General features: G+C 32.9%; 1 protein-coding gene across 3 annotated transcripts in view; it reads left to right on the forward strand.

The window, feature by feature from the left end:
• The first annotated feature begins 8,535 nt into the window (after positions 1-8,535).
• LOC110105287 (methyltransferase-like protein 2) overlaps positions 8,536-15,079 on the forward strand; it is a 15,493-nt gene continuing 8,949 nt past the window's right edge. For 2 of the 3 annotated variants that reach the window (XM_020834728.2, XM_028696084.1), the window contains exons 1-2: positions 8,536-8,909; positions 9,000-9,213. In XM_020834728.2, coding sequence (XP_020690387.1) covers positions 8,598-8,909; positions 9,000-9,213 — 526 coding nt within the window. In that variant the 5' untranslated portion in view covers positions 8,536-8,597. The remainder of the gene's footprint in view (positions 8,910-8,999; positions 9,214-15,079) is intronic. The other variant, XM_020834726.2, reaches the window with a different exon arrangement.

Below are 15,079 nucleotides of genomic sequence, written 5' to 3' on the forward strand. Positions count from 1 at the left end.
CTATGGAGCAACTTCCTTCTCAGCATGCCCGATAGCATCCCTAGCGTCAACAACAGGATCAATATCCACAAACAAAACAATTTCCATATAATTATCCCCATTAACTACCAACTCAGTACCAGCGTGATAGGATTATCCAAATTTTCCATAACAAGAGGGATATGATTATCCAAAATTTTCACAACAGCAGTAACATTTCCATCAAAGCTAATAGGATTATTAACATTAGCAGTAGTAATAACCGTGACATATGATGAATGAGGCCGACTATCACCCTCTAAATGCCTTATACATTTACATTGAACACAAAAGGGAGGAAAAACCTCCATCTCAATATGTTGAACATACCCAAAATTTTCAGGACCTAGCCACACTATATCAGAATAATTTATATCAAGCTCAATCAAAACATACACAACAAAAGAATAGGAGCCAACAGAGGTAGCATTGTCGACTTTTAGAGGACGACCAAACAACGATCCCAGACCATGAAGGATATGGGGTGAGAATAGGTGTGGCCGCAAGTTAGGGAAGTAGGATCTTTGAGAGAAAACTCTATTATGATCTAGGTTATTAACCAACTTAATCAAAACATATAAATGATTCAATAGAGTAATCAAAAAATTGCCATTGAGCTTGAGATTGAAGAAAAACTTTCAAATAGAGTCAAGACTAGGACGTCGAAGCAGGAAATTTATCAGCCAACGCGTATTGAAGGGGAGCCGCAAGCGCAAGGATCTCCTCCTTCGAGATCCACAGATAAGGCAAACCACGAAAAGTAGTCGATTTCAGTGTAGGAAAACACACATCAGAGGAGATATCAGAGAGGTCGTCAAGAAAGAACGCAATTTGGGAGATCCATTCAAAAAATCAGGATTACTAGACAGTTCACCGCCATTCCGGCTGCGAAGGGTCAGAGGTGGATGAACCAGGAAGGCAAGTTGAGAAACCACAAAAAGGCTAACAAGATAGAGAAGAAGTATAAAAAACTTCCTTGAGAACGCACAAGCAACGACAAAGGCGGCCAGAGCTATCAGGAGAGAGCTAGGGGAAACCCTCGCAGAGCAAACAAAATGATTATCTGAAGTGATCGTGGATTGCATGATTGATCGTCTAATGAGTTTAAATTTAGATTTTGTTTGGGATAATATTTTTATTGTTTTTTAAAACAATTTTTTAGTATTTTTTTTTAAATAGCAAAAAAATGCCAAAAGCTATCTTAAATGAAGGCTTTGTTTGTGACATCTTACTTACTATTTTTTAAAGCAGCTTTCTAAGAGAAAATTTTCTAGTTCAAAAATTTTGGTACAAAAAAAGTTGCTTTAAAAACTAGTAAAGAAGCTATCCCAAATGAAGCCGAAACCTATGGCTTTCTTATTGCTTTAAGAAACAATTCTTTTAGTACAAACAATTTTTGAACTAGAAAGCTATTTTTGAAAGCATTAATAGTGCTGTTCCAAACTAAGCCTAAATTAACTTTGGCAAACACACTTGTGATATATATATTGGGAAGCACGTTTATGATAATTAGGCTTCGTTTGGGATGGCTTTCTTGTTGCTTCTTAAAGCAGCTTTCTAGTACAAAAATTTTAATTATTGAACTAGAAAGCTGCTTTAAGAAGCAGCAAGAAAGCCATCCCAAATGAATCCTTAGAATTTATCAAGAAATGAATAGCAGCTTTTGAATGAATAACACAATTTGTGCATCATGTGGAAGATATTCATAGCCTAATTGTTGATTACCTACAATATTACACTACATGGAAACAATGAGTACATGGAAATCAAATAATTATTCAGGACCCCATAAAGCCATAATTATTTTCATTTTATTGCCAACCAAAAAGAAAGAAAGAAAAAAAGTTAAGGAATCAAATTGCAATTATTTAATTTTTATTGCATTTGAAATATATATTAATTCTAAATAGTTTCAATCAAACTACAACTTAGTATTTTCAAAATATATAAACTCAAAATACTTGAAACCAAATACCCTTATTTTTTCCATTAATTTTCATATGCTTTAAGCTTACTACAATTATAAAGTGGCTATAATACCTCAAGCCTTAAAAAATGAATATATATGCTTTGTTTTTGTCATTATTTATTTTCTTGAGGAAACATTATGTAAACACCTATTAGCAATATTGTTTTTATCTACTTTGTTCATTGTCAAAGTTGTGAGGGCAAGTATTTGATTTCCCATTAAGCTCATGCGTTGAATCTTTTGTCTTTCCCTTCTAGGGTAATTGGCAGTAAAAAAAGGATGGAGATTCATTTCATCTGCATGTATTGCTGGCATGTTTTTAGTGCAGTTCTTGGTGAATGTATAGTTTGAATTAGGGGTGCAAACGAGTTGAGGCGAGCTTGAGTTAAACCTAATTCAAGTTCAACTCGCGATAGCTTTTGCATTCTCTATGCACTGGATCTTTCTTTGAGCCAATAATGCAAATATTGGCATTCTCTATGCACTAGATCTTTCTATGAACATTGTGAATCATTACATTTGCTCCCAATTAACATTTTTGCATAAAAGTTAAGTGGCTTTCCTAACACTAAGCTATGCTATTATACTATGCCTAATCACTATACCAAACATTAATCAATTAACCTCATTCGATCTTTTGGTATTCTTACATAAGCTTCATTCATCCCTATTACAAGAAATATCTTTGAAATGAAGATGCTAAAGAGTAGGAGTACATTAATGATAGCATTTATAAGTTACTAAACCACTTTAATAATAGTTAGCAATGGTTGAACCAATTTAGAATCTTGACATAATTAGACAAAGAACAAAGATGTAACCATATAAAGATTAACAATGACATGAAAAAGTCTAAATCTTAAGTTTTTCATGCCATTTTTTCCAAGGTGGGTAGTAACTATAAGAGATTCTCAAATAAATTTTTATTTAAGATTTAATAAAGTCCTTTAATTAACCCCTTCATCAATAGAAGATAGCATTGTCTCTTTGGTGTATATAGGTTAAGAAAATAGTCGCCAAATGGAATTATTATTTGATAACTCGATGAAAATATTAAAATAATATTTTCATCAATGAAACTTTGCATGGACTCTTCTAAAAAATTAATATTTGAGGTGAACTTAAAATTATTATTACTATTATTAATAAATTTAAACTCAAAAAGTACAAATCAACTTCCAAAATATTAAGCAGCTCATTTTAATCGGTTTGTTATGGCTTTCTAAAAGTTTTTTAGTTATTTTTTTAAATTATATAAAAATTACTTTAAAAAGTGATAAAAAAATAAATTTTCATAGATTTTGAGTTTCAAACTTTCCTTAGGGTATCTTCAACCGAACTCCAAAGGCTTGAATGATGTTGCTGCAGAGCTCCAACGGAACGGTAAAACTTCCGCTATTTGCTAACGGGTGAACAGCGGGATGTCAATATTAGCGTTGCACTGTTCATCTATGTTATTTTTTTGTCTCTACCTAACTTGTCGAAGAAATGCATGAAAAGTAGAAATAATGATGAACCATGGCAATTTTTTTTAGTTCCACAGCATTTTGAAGGGAAAAAATGAAATTTTCGGTTGGAGATAGTCTTATGTGATAGTTTAACTTCGCTTAAACTTTGGGATAAAATCCACTTATAGGGGCCTACGTGTTTATATAAATAAGAGATTACAAGTCATTAATGAATCAACAACCCTCTAAAAATACATCATTTAAAATAAAGCTTGAGAGCTCCAACCAAAACAACAACCCAAACAAGATACACCAGCTGGTCATTAACAATTCCACCAAGTATCACAACACGAGCATCAAAGAAATCTGAAAAAAAGAAAAACTAAATCAAACAAAGCCAAAGAAGCAACCCACAGTAGGATAGAGACCAAAAAGCCACATGACCCAGAGAACAATAACACAAGTAGAAAGACCGCATAACCAACAAAAACCAAAATGAGCACCGAGAAAAAAGAGTTCTAAGAGGAGAACAACACAATCCAGAAGGCCCCTAACCCAACACCCCACCCTTTCGAAACCCAAATACCAATCGAACAACAACCAACCCCACCGCCTTGCCTCCAACACAAGGACCCCCAACCGAGCAAGCCAAACCCAACAAGCTTACCCAAACCAAAAACACACACAAAGTCCTACAACCAAAAGATCAACAACCAAAAGAAAATGAACCAATTAAGAAGCGGGCCATCAGTAGAAAATAGGGACAAGAACTATTTCCTTTTAGGTTTCCTCTTATTACGTTTGCCACCACCATGGGCAAAAGCTTTTTCAATGATGCGACTCACATTCAAATTATACATTGCATTAAATTCATCCTCATGCCCTTCCAAATATTCCCCATCACCCCTGCAAGGTGAAGAAAAAGACTCATCAAGCCAATCAGTTTGATAAACACAAATACCCTTCATATTTACCGCCAATTGAACTTTCAAAGCATCATTAGAAATGAGCAAAATCGGTAGCACATTTGATAAGACCGATTCCAAAGAAGCCAAGAGTGATTCATCAAAAGCAACAACCATTCCACTAGAATCCACTACAACCCCACTTGCAACAGGCATTGCAAAAATTGCAACACCCATAGGGCTAAAAGCTTCACAACCCCTAGGTTCCAAAGAAACAAAATTAAAACCAACATCCACTACAACATCAACACCATCACCAATATTAGAACTAGGGGACACAATAGGACTAGCTATAAGGTTAATCATACAATTATTGGCACTCGTAGCCTCATTAATACCTTCTACGTTATCATAATAAATAGTCATAAGCAAAACAACAGTCGATGGAGCAACTTCCTTCTCAGCATGCCCAACAACATCCCTAGTAGTATCAACAACAGGATCAATATCTACAAACAAAACATTTTCCATATAATTATCCCCATTAACTACCAACTCAGTATCAGCGTGATAGGATTATCAAAATTTTCCATAACAAGAGGGATATGATTATCCAAATTTTACACAACAACAGTAACATTTCCACCAAAGCTAATAGGATTATTAACATTAGCTGTAATAATAACCGGGACAGATGATGAATGAGGCCGACAATCACCCTCTAAATGCCCCATACATTTACATTGAACACAAAAGGGAGGAAAAACCTCCATCTCAACATGTTGAACATACCAAAAATTTCAGGACCTAGCCACACTATATCAGAATAATTTATATTAAGCTCAATCAAAACATACACAACAAAAGGATAGGAGACAACAGAGGTAGCATTATCGATTTTTAGAGGACGACCAAACAACGATCCCAGACCATGAATGATATGGGGTGAGAATAGGTGTGGCCGCAAGTTAGGAAAGATACCAAATAGGATGATAGGAGAGTCCACACCAATATCAAATAGAGGAGACCATTTGGTCAATTTCATGTAAGAGTTGTAACAAAATAGGATTTTTGAGAGAAAACTCTGTTGTGATCTAGGTTATTAACCAACTTAATCAAACATGTGAATGATTCAACAGAGTAATCAAAAAATCACCATTGAGCTTGAGATTGAAGAAAAAATTTCAAATAGAGTCAAGACTAGGACGTCGAAGCAGGAAATTTATCAACCAACGCGTTTTGAAGGAGAGCCGCAAGCGCAAGGATCTCCTCCTTCGAGATCCACATATAAGGCAAACCACGGAAAGTAGTCGATTTCAGTGTAGGAAAACACACATCATAGGAGATATCAGAGAGGTCATCAAGAAAAAATGCAATTTGGGAGATCCATTAAAAAAACTAGGATTACTAGACAGTTCACCGCCATTCTGGATGCAAAGGGTCAGAGGTGGATGAGCAAGGAAGGCAAGTTGAGAAACCACAAAAAGGCTAACAAGATAGAGAAGAAGTATAAAAAACTTCCTTGAGAACGCACAAGCAACGACAAAGGCAGCCAGAGCCGTCAGGAGAGAGCTAGGGGAAACCCTCGCAGAGCAAACAAAATGATTATCTGAAATGATCGTGGATTGTATGTGTGATTGTTTAATGAGTTTAAATTTAGGTTTTATTTGAGATAATATTTTTATTGCTTTTTAAAACAATTTTTTAGTATTCTTTTTTTAAATAGCAAAAAAATGCCAAAAACTATCTCAAATGAAGGCTTTGTTTGTGACATCTTACTTACTATTTTCTAAAGCAGTTTTTTAATAGAAAATTTCTAGTTCAAGAAATTTTGGTACAAAAAAAAGTTGCTTTAAAAATTAGTAAAGAAGCTATCCCAAATGAAGCCGAATCCTATGGCTTTCTTATTGCTTTAAGAAACAATTATTTTTGTACAAAAATTTTTTGAACTAGAATTTTTTGTACTAGAAAACTATTTTTGAAAGCTTTAATACTGCTGTTCCAAACTAAGCCTAAATTAACTTTGGCAAACACACTTGTGATATATATATTGGGAAGCATGTTTATGATAATTAGAATTTATCAATAAATGAATAGCAGCTTTTGAATGAATAACACAATTTGTGCATCATGTGGAAGATATTCATGGCCTAATTGTTGATTACCTACAATATTACACTACATGGAAACAATGAGTACATGGAAATCAAATAATTATTCAGGACCCCTTAAAGCCATAATTATTTTCATTTTATTGCCAACCAAAAAGAAAAAAAAAAAAGGTTAAGGAATCAAATTGCAATTATTTAATTTTTATTGCATTTTGAAATATATATTAATTCTAAATAGTTTCAATCAAACTACAACTTAGTAAAATATATAAACTCAGAATACTTGAAATCAAATAACCCTTATTTTTTTTTTTCCCATTAATTTTCATATGCTTTAAGCTTACTACTATTATAAAGTGGCTACAATACCTCAAGCCTTAAAAAATGTATATATATGCTTTGTTCTTGTCATTATTTTTTTTTTTTTGAGAAAACAATATGTAAGCTCCTATTAGCAATATTGTTTTTATCTACTTTGTTCATTATCAAAGTTGTGAGGGCAAGTATTTGATTTCCCATTAAGCTCATGCATGAATCTTTTATGTCTTTCCCTTCTAGGATAATTGACAGTAAAAAAAAGATGGAGATTCATTTCATTTGCATGTATCGCTGGCATGTTTTTAGTGTAGTTCTTGGTGAATGTATAGATTGAATTAGAGGTGCAAACGAGTTGAGTCGAGCTTGAGTTAAGCCTAATTCAAGTCAACTCGCGAGCTATATATAGAGCTCGAACTTAGCTTTTGCATAAGATTAAGTGGCATTCTCTATGCACTGGATCTTTCTCTGAGCCAATAATGCAAATATTGGCATTCTCTATGCACTGGATCTTTCTATGAACATTGTGACTCAATACATTGTGACTTAATCTTAGCTTTTGCATAAGATTAAGGCTTCGTTTGGGACGGCTTTTTTAATGCTTTTTAAAACGGAGTTTTAGTACAAAAATAAAAAAAATTTGTACTAAAACTTCATTTTAAAAAGCAATAAAAAAGCCGTCCCAAACGAAGCCTAAGTCTAAATGTTAATTGGGAGATTTACATACATACCACCCTATAATACTCTATTTACATATTTAACACCCAAAACTTTAATATTACATACATACCATTCTTAGTTCATTTTCATATCAAATATGAGTGGTAAAAATGAAATATATGAATGGTTGGAAGGAAATATGAGTGGCATATTTGATATTAAAATAAAATAGTGGTATGTATGTAATATTAAAGTTTTAGGTGTTAGATATATAAATATGATGGCATAAAGTGGTATGTATGTAAATTTCCCATGTTAATTTTTCATGCAGTTTTTTCCAAGCTAGTTAGTAAATGTAATAGATTTTCAAACAAAATTTTATTTAAGATATAATAAAGTTCTTTAATGAACCCCTTCATCAATAGAAGATAGCATTGTCTCTTGGTGTATATAGGTTAAGAAAATAGTCGTCAAATGGAATTATTATTTGATAACTCGATGAAAATAATATTTTCATCAATGAAACTTTGCATGAACTCTTCTAAAAAATTAATATTTGAGGTGAACTTAAAATTATTATTACTATTATTAATAAATTTAAACTCAAAAAGTACAAATCAACTTCCAAAATATTAAGCAGCTCATTTTAATCTGTTTGTTATTGCTTTCTAAAAGTTTTTTAGTTAGTTTTTTTTAAATTATATAAAACTTACTTTAAAAAGTGATAAAAAAATAAATTTTTATAGATTTTGAGTTTCAAACTTTCCTTAGGTCATCTCCAACCGAACTCCAAACGCTTGAATGATGTTGCTGCAGAGCTCCAACGGAACGGTAAAACTTCCGCTATTTGCTGACGGGTGAACAGCGGGATGTCAATATTGACGTTGCATTGTTCATCTCTGCTATTTTTTTGTCTCTACCTAACTTGCCGAAGAAATGCATGAAAAATAGAAATAATGATGAACCATGACATTTTTTTTTAGTTTCACAGCATTTTGAAGGAAAAAAAATGAAATTTTCGATTGGAGATAGTCTTATGTGATAGTTTAATGAGTTTAACTTCGCTTAAACGTCCAAATAAAAAAAAAAATCCAAATATTTACCGCCACGATTTCTGGTGTTACGGTGATCATCTGCGCAATGCGAAATACCTAAAACCCTGTACCGTTCTATGGAGGTAAAAATGGAGAGTGAAACGCTCTCCGACGAGTTCACCTCCTTCTTGGACTCCGGAATCTATCGCCTTCCGGGGATCAAAGCTGTCTTTCTAGATCCAGTTCGTCTTCTCAACCTTTCCTATACCCGTTATTCGATTTCTGCTTCCGGTTACTATTGCCGCACCTTCGATTCCTTGGGGAAAGGGAGAAGAACAAACATAGAAGCGGGCGATTCATATGTGCCCAAGAAGAAGAAGCGGAAGCGGAAGCGGAGGCTTCCCGAGGACCTCAATGGGCAAGAATTAGTCGCCGAGAAACGCCATCAGGTGAGCCATCTCTGTTTTAGTTCTACTTTCTCTTATTTTTACCGCTTGGATGGTGTCAAACTATGATTTTGGTCCGGATTTTTTTGCCAGGATGTACGGCCTTTTTTGCTCAAGGCTCACGAGGCATTACTTGGTACAACTGAGCTTCTTTTATTCCTTCCCAATCTAGTTAAAGACGAGAAGTTCAGTATTGATGGAAGAGGGCTGGAGCAGAGCTTTATTGAACTGGGAAGAGTATGGCAGGCACCACTTTACGAGATATCTATGAACATCGAAGGGAACAGCAAGGAAGTGCAAGAGGAAGGTTAGGCATCTTTTATAATTAGGCAAATACTTCTTCAAACAGTAGGCTTTTGATCTTAAAGTAGAAGACACCTTTTCTAGAACTGTCTCTAGGAGAAATTATTACTTGCATAGTCAAAGCGCACCTGCTGCAGTAACCGTCTGGTTTTCTCTGTGCGCAACTGCCATGATTTTTTACTGCGCTTTTACTGTAGACAGGGAGAAAACTGGACGGTTCTCTCCCTCCTTTGTCCACACAGAATAATACGTCAACTGGCACTCATATTGGAGAGATTATTAGGTGCGGAGTGCGGACGGGGAGAACCGTCCGCACAAGCATTGGGTACCGAGCAGTACCCGCACTCGGTACCGCTGGGTACCAGGTACCCAGTGCTTGTGCGAACGGTGCACACTCTGCACCTAATAATTTTTCCTCATATTGACATGAATGTTGTTTAGATTTTTTGGAATGGTTTATTTGGCGTCGGATAGGTACTAATATTTGCATTTCTGGCATAAAAAACTGAAATTTTAGATGCTATGTACTTGCATGCTAGTGCAAGTTTACAGGAAGAAAACATTGATCTAAGTTTACTCAAAGTGCTTCTGCGATGAATCATGACCTATTGTACTGAATTTGATGGTAATTTAGATTTAATTTAATAATTTTTTGGACCAAATCAATGTGTGGTACCATGATTCATGAATTCATACCAATCCTATTCAACTTATATTTTTATGCTGCTATTTTAAAGGATACAATACAAAAGATGGCATTTTCTGCAGTTCTAAAAAAATGAAATCGAACTTATCTGGAACAAAAAAATGCCATTTCTACCTTTTCCAAAGTTTTAGCACTGTTGCCAATCAATAATTGGTAATGATGGATTTGTTCTGAAGTATAGATAGGGAGGTGACCGTTTCCATCAACCCTAGATTCAGATCCTTTTAAAAAGGTTTCTAGGATTCATATGTAAAGTTGAGGTTGTAGACCTCTAACATGGTCAAATCATGAATGAAGCTTGGAGGAAGAAATCTGGTGTGAGAGACTACTCATAGAAATTGGAGGTGAAGTTAATGAGGAAGAAGTGGACATACCCAGCATTCTCTATAATTTTGATTAATGTGTTTGAGTGGATAGGAAATTGTAACGGATTGAGCTTTGTCCTGAAGGAGGCATTGCATCCACTTCTTAGAAAAGAGAAGAAATGCTAACAGCCGAAATAGGAGAATCTTGGAGACTAAATAATGTAAAAAGAAGAAGAGATGGTATGCTAATTCAACGAAAAATTAAAGAGAGTTTAAGGACAGCATACACCATTCCATTAACATTATAAAGATTTAATTTGGTTACATTAAAATCAAAATCATAAGAACTTAGTGTAATCAATGGCTAGACTCTATAGAAGACGACGATGACAACAACAACATTAAGCCTTTATCCCACTACGTGGGGTCTGCAACATGAATCCTTTTTCTCCATTGTGTCATGTTAAGTGTAAAATTCTCATTTAAATCGAATAAAGAAAGGTCATTTCTAATATTTTCAAACCAAGTCTTTTTAGGTCTACATCTACATTTCCTAACATAGGCCAATTCTATTACATCTACTCTCCTGACAGGATCATCGAAAAGCCGCCGTTTTACATGACCAAACCATCTAAAGCGACTCTCTCTAATCTTATCTGTCATTGGAGCCACTTCATTCTTTTCACGGATATGCTCATTTCGTATCTTGTCTCTAAGCGTATATCCACTCATCCACCTAAGCATCCTCATCTCAACGTCACTTAACTTAATATTATGCTTCTCTTTTAATGGTTAACATTCTGCGCCATAAAGCATTGCAGGTCTAACCACCATCTTATATAATTTCCCTTAAGTTTGAGTGGTACATTTCTATCACATAATAAACTTGAAGCATTCCTCCACTTCAACCATCCAACTTGAATTCTACTAATAATATCCACATCTATTTCACCATCACTCTGAACAATAGACCCAAGATACCTAAAATGAGTACATTTATTAATGACTTGATCGCTCACAGTCACAATCCCCCACTAGATCTATTACTACTAAATTACACTCAATGTATTCGGTTTTAGATCTACTCAAACGAAAACCTTTAGACTCTAAGGTTGACCTCCATAATTCGAGTTTACCTTCAACTCCCTCTCTAGTCTTATCAACAAGAAGAATATCATTAGCAAAAAGCATACACCAGGGTACATCCTCTTGCAAATGTCTAGTAAGTACATCCATGACTAAAGAAAAAAAAAGGGCTTAAGGCTGATCCTTGATGTAATTCAACTGAAATAGGAAAAGACTTTGTTAAACCTTGTGTTTGAACACAAGTAATAGTTCATAATGACTTGAATATAAGCATTAATAACCCATTTCTTTTCCAGAGCTCTCCATAGCACTTCTCTTGGAACTTTATCATATGCTTTCTCTAAATCAATAAATATCATATGTAGGTCCTCCTTAATCTCTCTAAACTTCTCCATCAACCTTCTCAATAAATTAATAACTTCCATAGTAGACCTACCCGGCATGAATCCAAATTGATTTTGAGAAACATTAGTATCACGTCTTAAGCTATGCTCCATAACTCTCTCCCAAAGTTTTAAAGTATAACACATCAACTTAATTCCTCTATAATTCGCACAATCTTTGTGCATCACTTTATTCTTAAAAATAGCAATCAACACACTCATTCTCCACTCATCAGTCATCTTTTTAGTTTTCAAAGTAATATTAAAAATTTTAGTAAACCAAAAAATTCCTTCATCTCCTAAGCATTTTCACACCTCTATTGGAATGTTATCAGGTCCAATAGTTTTCCCGCACTTCATTTTCTTTAAAGCCTCTCTAACTTCAGTTTTACTAATATGCCGATAAAAATAAAAATTTATATTTTCATTTAAAGTGCTAAGGTCACTATAGCCAATCATATTATATTATTATCATAAGCTTCATTGAAAAGCTTAGTAAAATATATCATCCACCTTTGTTGAATATCTTCTTATAAAATTTTTTTTTGAACTTCATCCTTAATGCACTTCACTTAAACTAAATCTTTACTCCCATCTCTTTGTTTGGCTAGCTTATATAACCTCTTTAGTTTTTAATTTATTATCTAAATCATTAAAAACTAAAATCTTTGCATCGCAGATTGCTTTCTTAAACATCTTACGATTCTCTTTATATCTTCAGAGTTTTTACATCTAACCCAATTATTATAACTAAACTTCTTATTTTTGATATTTTCTTGCACATTTTAATTTCACCATCAACTAATTTTATTATTATGAGCTTTTCCTTTTGAAAATCCAAGCACATCCTTTGCAACTTTCTTAATATTACTAAATATTTTTTCCACATAACATTCGCTTCCTCATACATAAAAAAATCTTAATATCTCGAATTTTATTTCTAAAAATATTTTTGTTAGTATTCTTTAAATATCCCCATCTAATCTTAGAACAACGTTTTATTATATTTTTTATATTCTGCCTCTTCATCTTAAAGTCTAAAATTAATAAGTGATGTTAGTATATAAACTTTCCCGTGGAATAACTTTATAAGCTTTGCAGTCTAAACGATTTATTTTTTTTATAACAAAATAATCAATATAAGTTTTACTATATTCATTCTTATAAGTGATGAGATGCTCATCTCTTTTTTTAAATAAGGTTTTAACAATTATAAAATCATAACTTAGAGCAAAATTTAATATAGACTTGCTACCTTCACTAGTCTCTCCAAAATCATAACCACCATGAATGCTTTTAAAACCCTCTATCTCTTCACCAACATGTCCATTTAAATCTCCTCTAGAGGTATCTTTTGAATTAATTCTTTTAAGTGATTCCAAAATTTTAATTTTAACATATATCCAAACCTAATTGAGGAGCATAAGCACTTATAATATCAATAATCTTAGCATCAACAATAATCTTCAAAACTAATTTTGTCACCAATTCTATCAATTTTTATAAAATTATATTTCTAACTATTATTTATAATCACACATACACCATTTCTAGTATGACTTCTACAAGAATACCAAAGTTTAGATCCTAAATTACAATCTCCTTAGCCTTCTCTCCAACCCATTTAGTTTCCTGGATGCATAAAATATTTATCTTCCTATGAATTATAATATTAATTAGTTCCATTAATTTGCCTATGAGAGAAGCTACATTTGAAGATTCTATTCGAAATATAGTTTCATGAACTAGCTTTACCCACGTCCATCTATGATGTGGGAACCCTTGCCTATTCAACACTGCACCCGAGTGTCGATGCATCGGCCCTTACACACTTCTCGTTGTATTCAGGCCATACAGCACGTTGCTTCCAGGAAACGCCCTAGTATTAACACAATGTATTAAAAAATTTATGTTATGATTATTCAACAAATTTTACGCTGGCTATCAACTACCTAACACAACCATCCATTTTTTTCATCAAGGACTTGGGACTAGACTCTATAGACGTTGTAAGAAAATTAAAATTGTCCAATTCTATTGAGAGGATTAGAGCCTATATCTCTATGTGAGTGTAAAAAAATATGGTAGGGCATTGTAATTAAATCTCCCATAGTAAAATAATTAATGTTATCGAGAATAAGAAGAATTCAACTCATCATCAAGTTGTTTGAGAATTCTTTTCCATTTATGCCTTCATACTTGAGAGGAAATGCACAATTTAAGAAAAAAATAGAGGATTTTCCTCTTTATGAAAATATTCTATGCCCTTCACTTTTGGGACTTTAGAAAGTCTTCTATTAACTTTCTTTTAGATTCCATCACTCGATAGAAGCAATTATTTTGATAGCACTCTATTGAGTAACATAACCATCTAAATTGTAATCATCCTAATTCAAACTAGAAAACATTTTGAAATTCATAGTTATCCTCATTGCATGCATGTTAATTACTATTTAGTATTTAGATATTTATCATAGAACCTAGAAGCAAAACATCTCAAATGGGAAAAATAAATGTAAAATGTTGATACAATCTTCATTTAGGGTGAGTTTGTTTTATTATAAGTATTTGTAATTGATTTAGAGTTTGTTTGGTTGGAAATACTTAGAATACATATAATTTTAAAATGTAAAGTAAGTGTAGTGTATTCTAAAAATTTTGAGTTATTTGGTTGTCAAAAAGAAAATATTGAAAAACTATTATTTGGTTTGGTTTGATGTAAAGTTTGGAGTGTGATCCTTCATTAAAATGCATTGGTGAGATCATCGCCTCAGTATCTTATAAAATTTTATAATTATAAATAAACAATTTTTTTTTCAAAATACAAAAAATGACAAGGATAACCTCTACATCATTGGGCATTTAACGTAGAACATCAATTAGATTATCTTGATCCTATCATCAGATCAAGATAAAAAACTTAAGATTAGATTGAGGGTTGTGATGTTCCCACTATAAGACCATAATCAAATGCTCAATGTAAAATTAGGTGTTAAGTTATCATCATTAAGAAAGCATGAATAGAGTGCCTAAATGGAAAATTTCCGTAAAATAAAGATTGTAAAAATTGGACCGAACAATGAACTCGAAGAAGTAGTGGTTCACAGTTCGATGGTTCAATTGGGTTCGATCGAGATTGAGCTGGATGACATAATAAATATTAAAATTATTCAAATATAATATAAATTACGTAATAATTAAAATTTAATAAAGAATATATAACTACTTTGATTGAAGCTCATGAACAAGCTCAATTAAGGCTTAACATAAAACTTATTAAGAAGTTTGATTAACCATTAATGTGAATACAAGTCTATTTATATTACAAATAAAATTATATGCATATTAAATAGGTTTTAAAATTTAAAAAGTTTAATAATATAAATAAAA

Source organism: Dendrobium catenatum, unplaced genomic scaffold (assembly GCF_001605985.2).
Source record: "Dendrobium catenatum unplaced genomic scaffold, ASM160598v2 fragScaff_scaffold_716, whole genome shotgun sequence".
In the NCBI taxonomy this organism is placed as follows: domain Eukaryota; kingdom Viridiplantae; phylum Streptophyta; class Magnoliopsida; order Asparagales; family Orchidaceae; genus Dendrobium; species Dendrobium catenatum.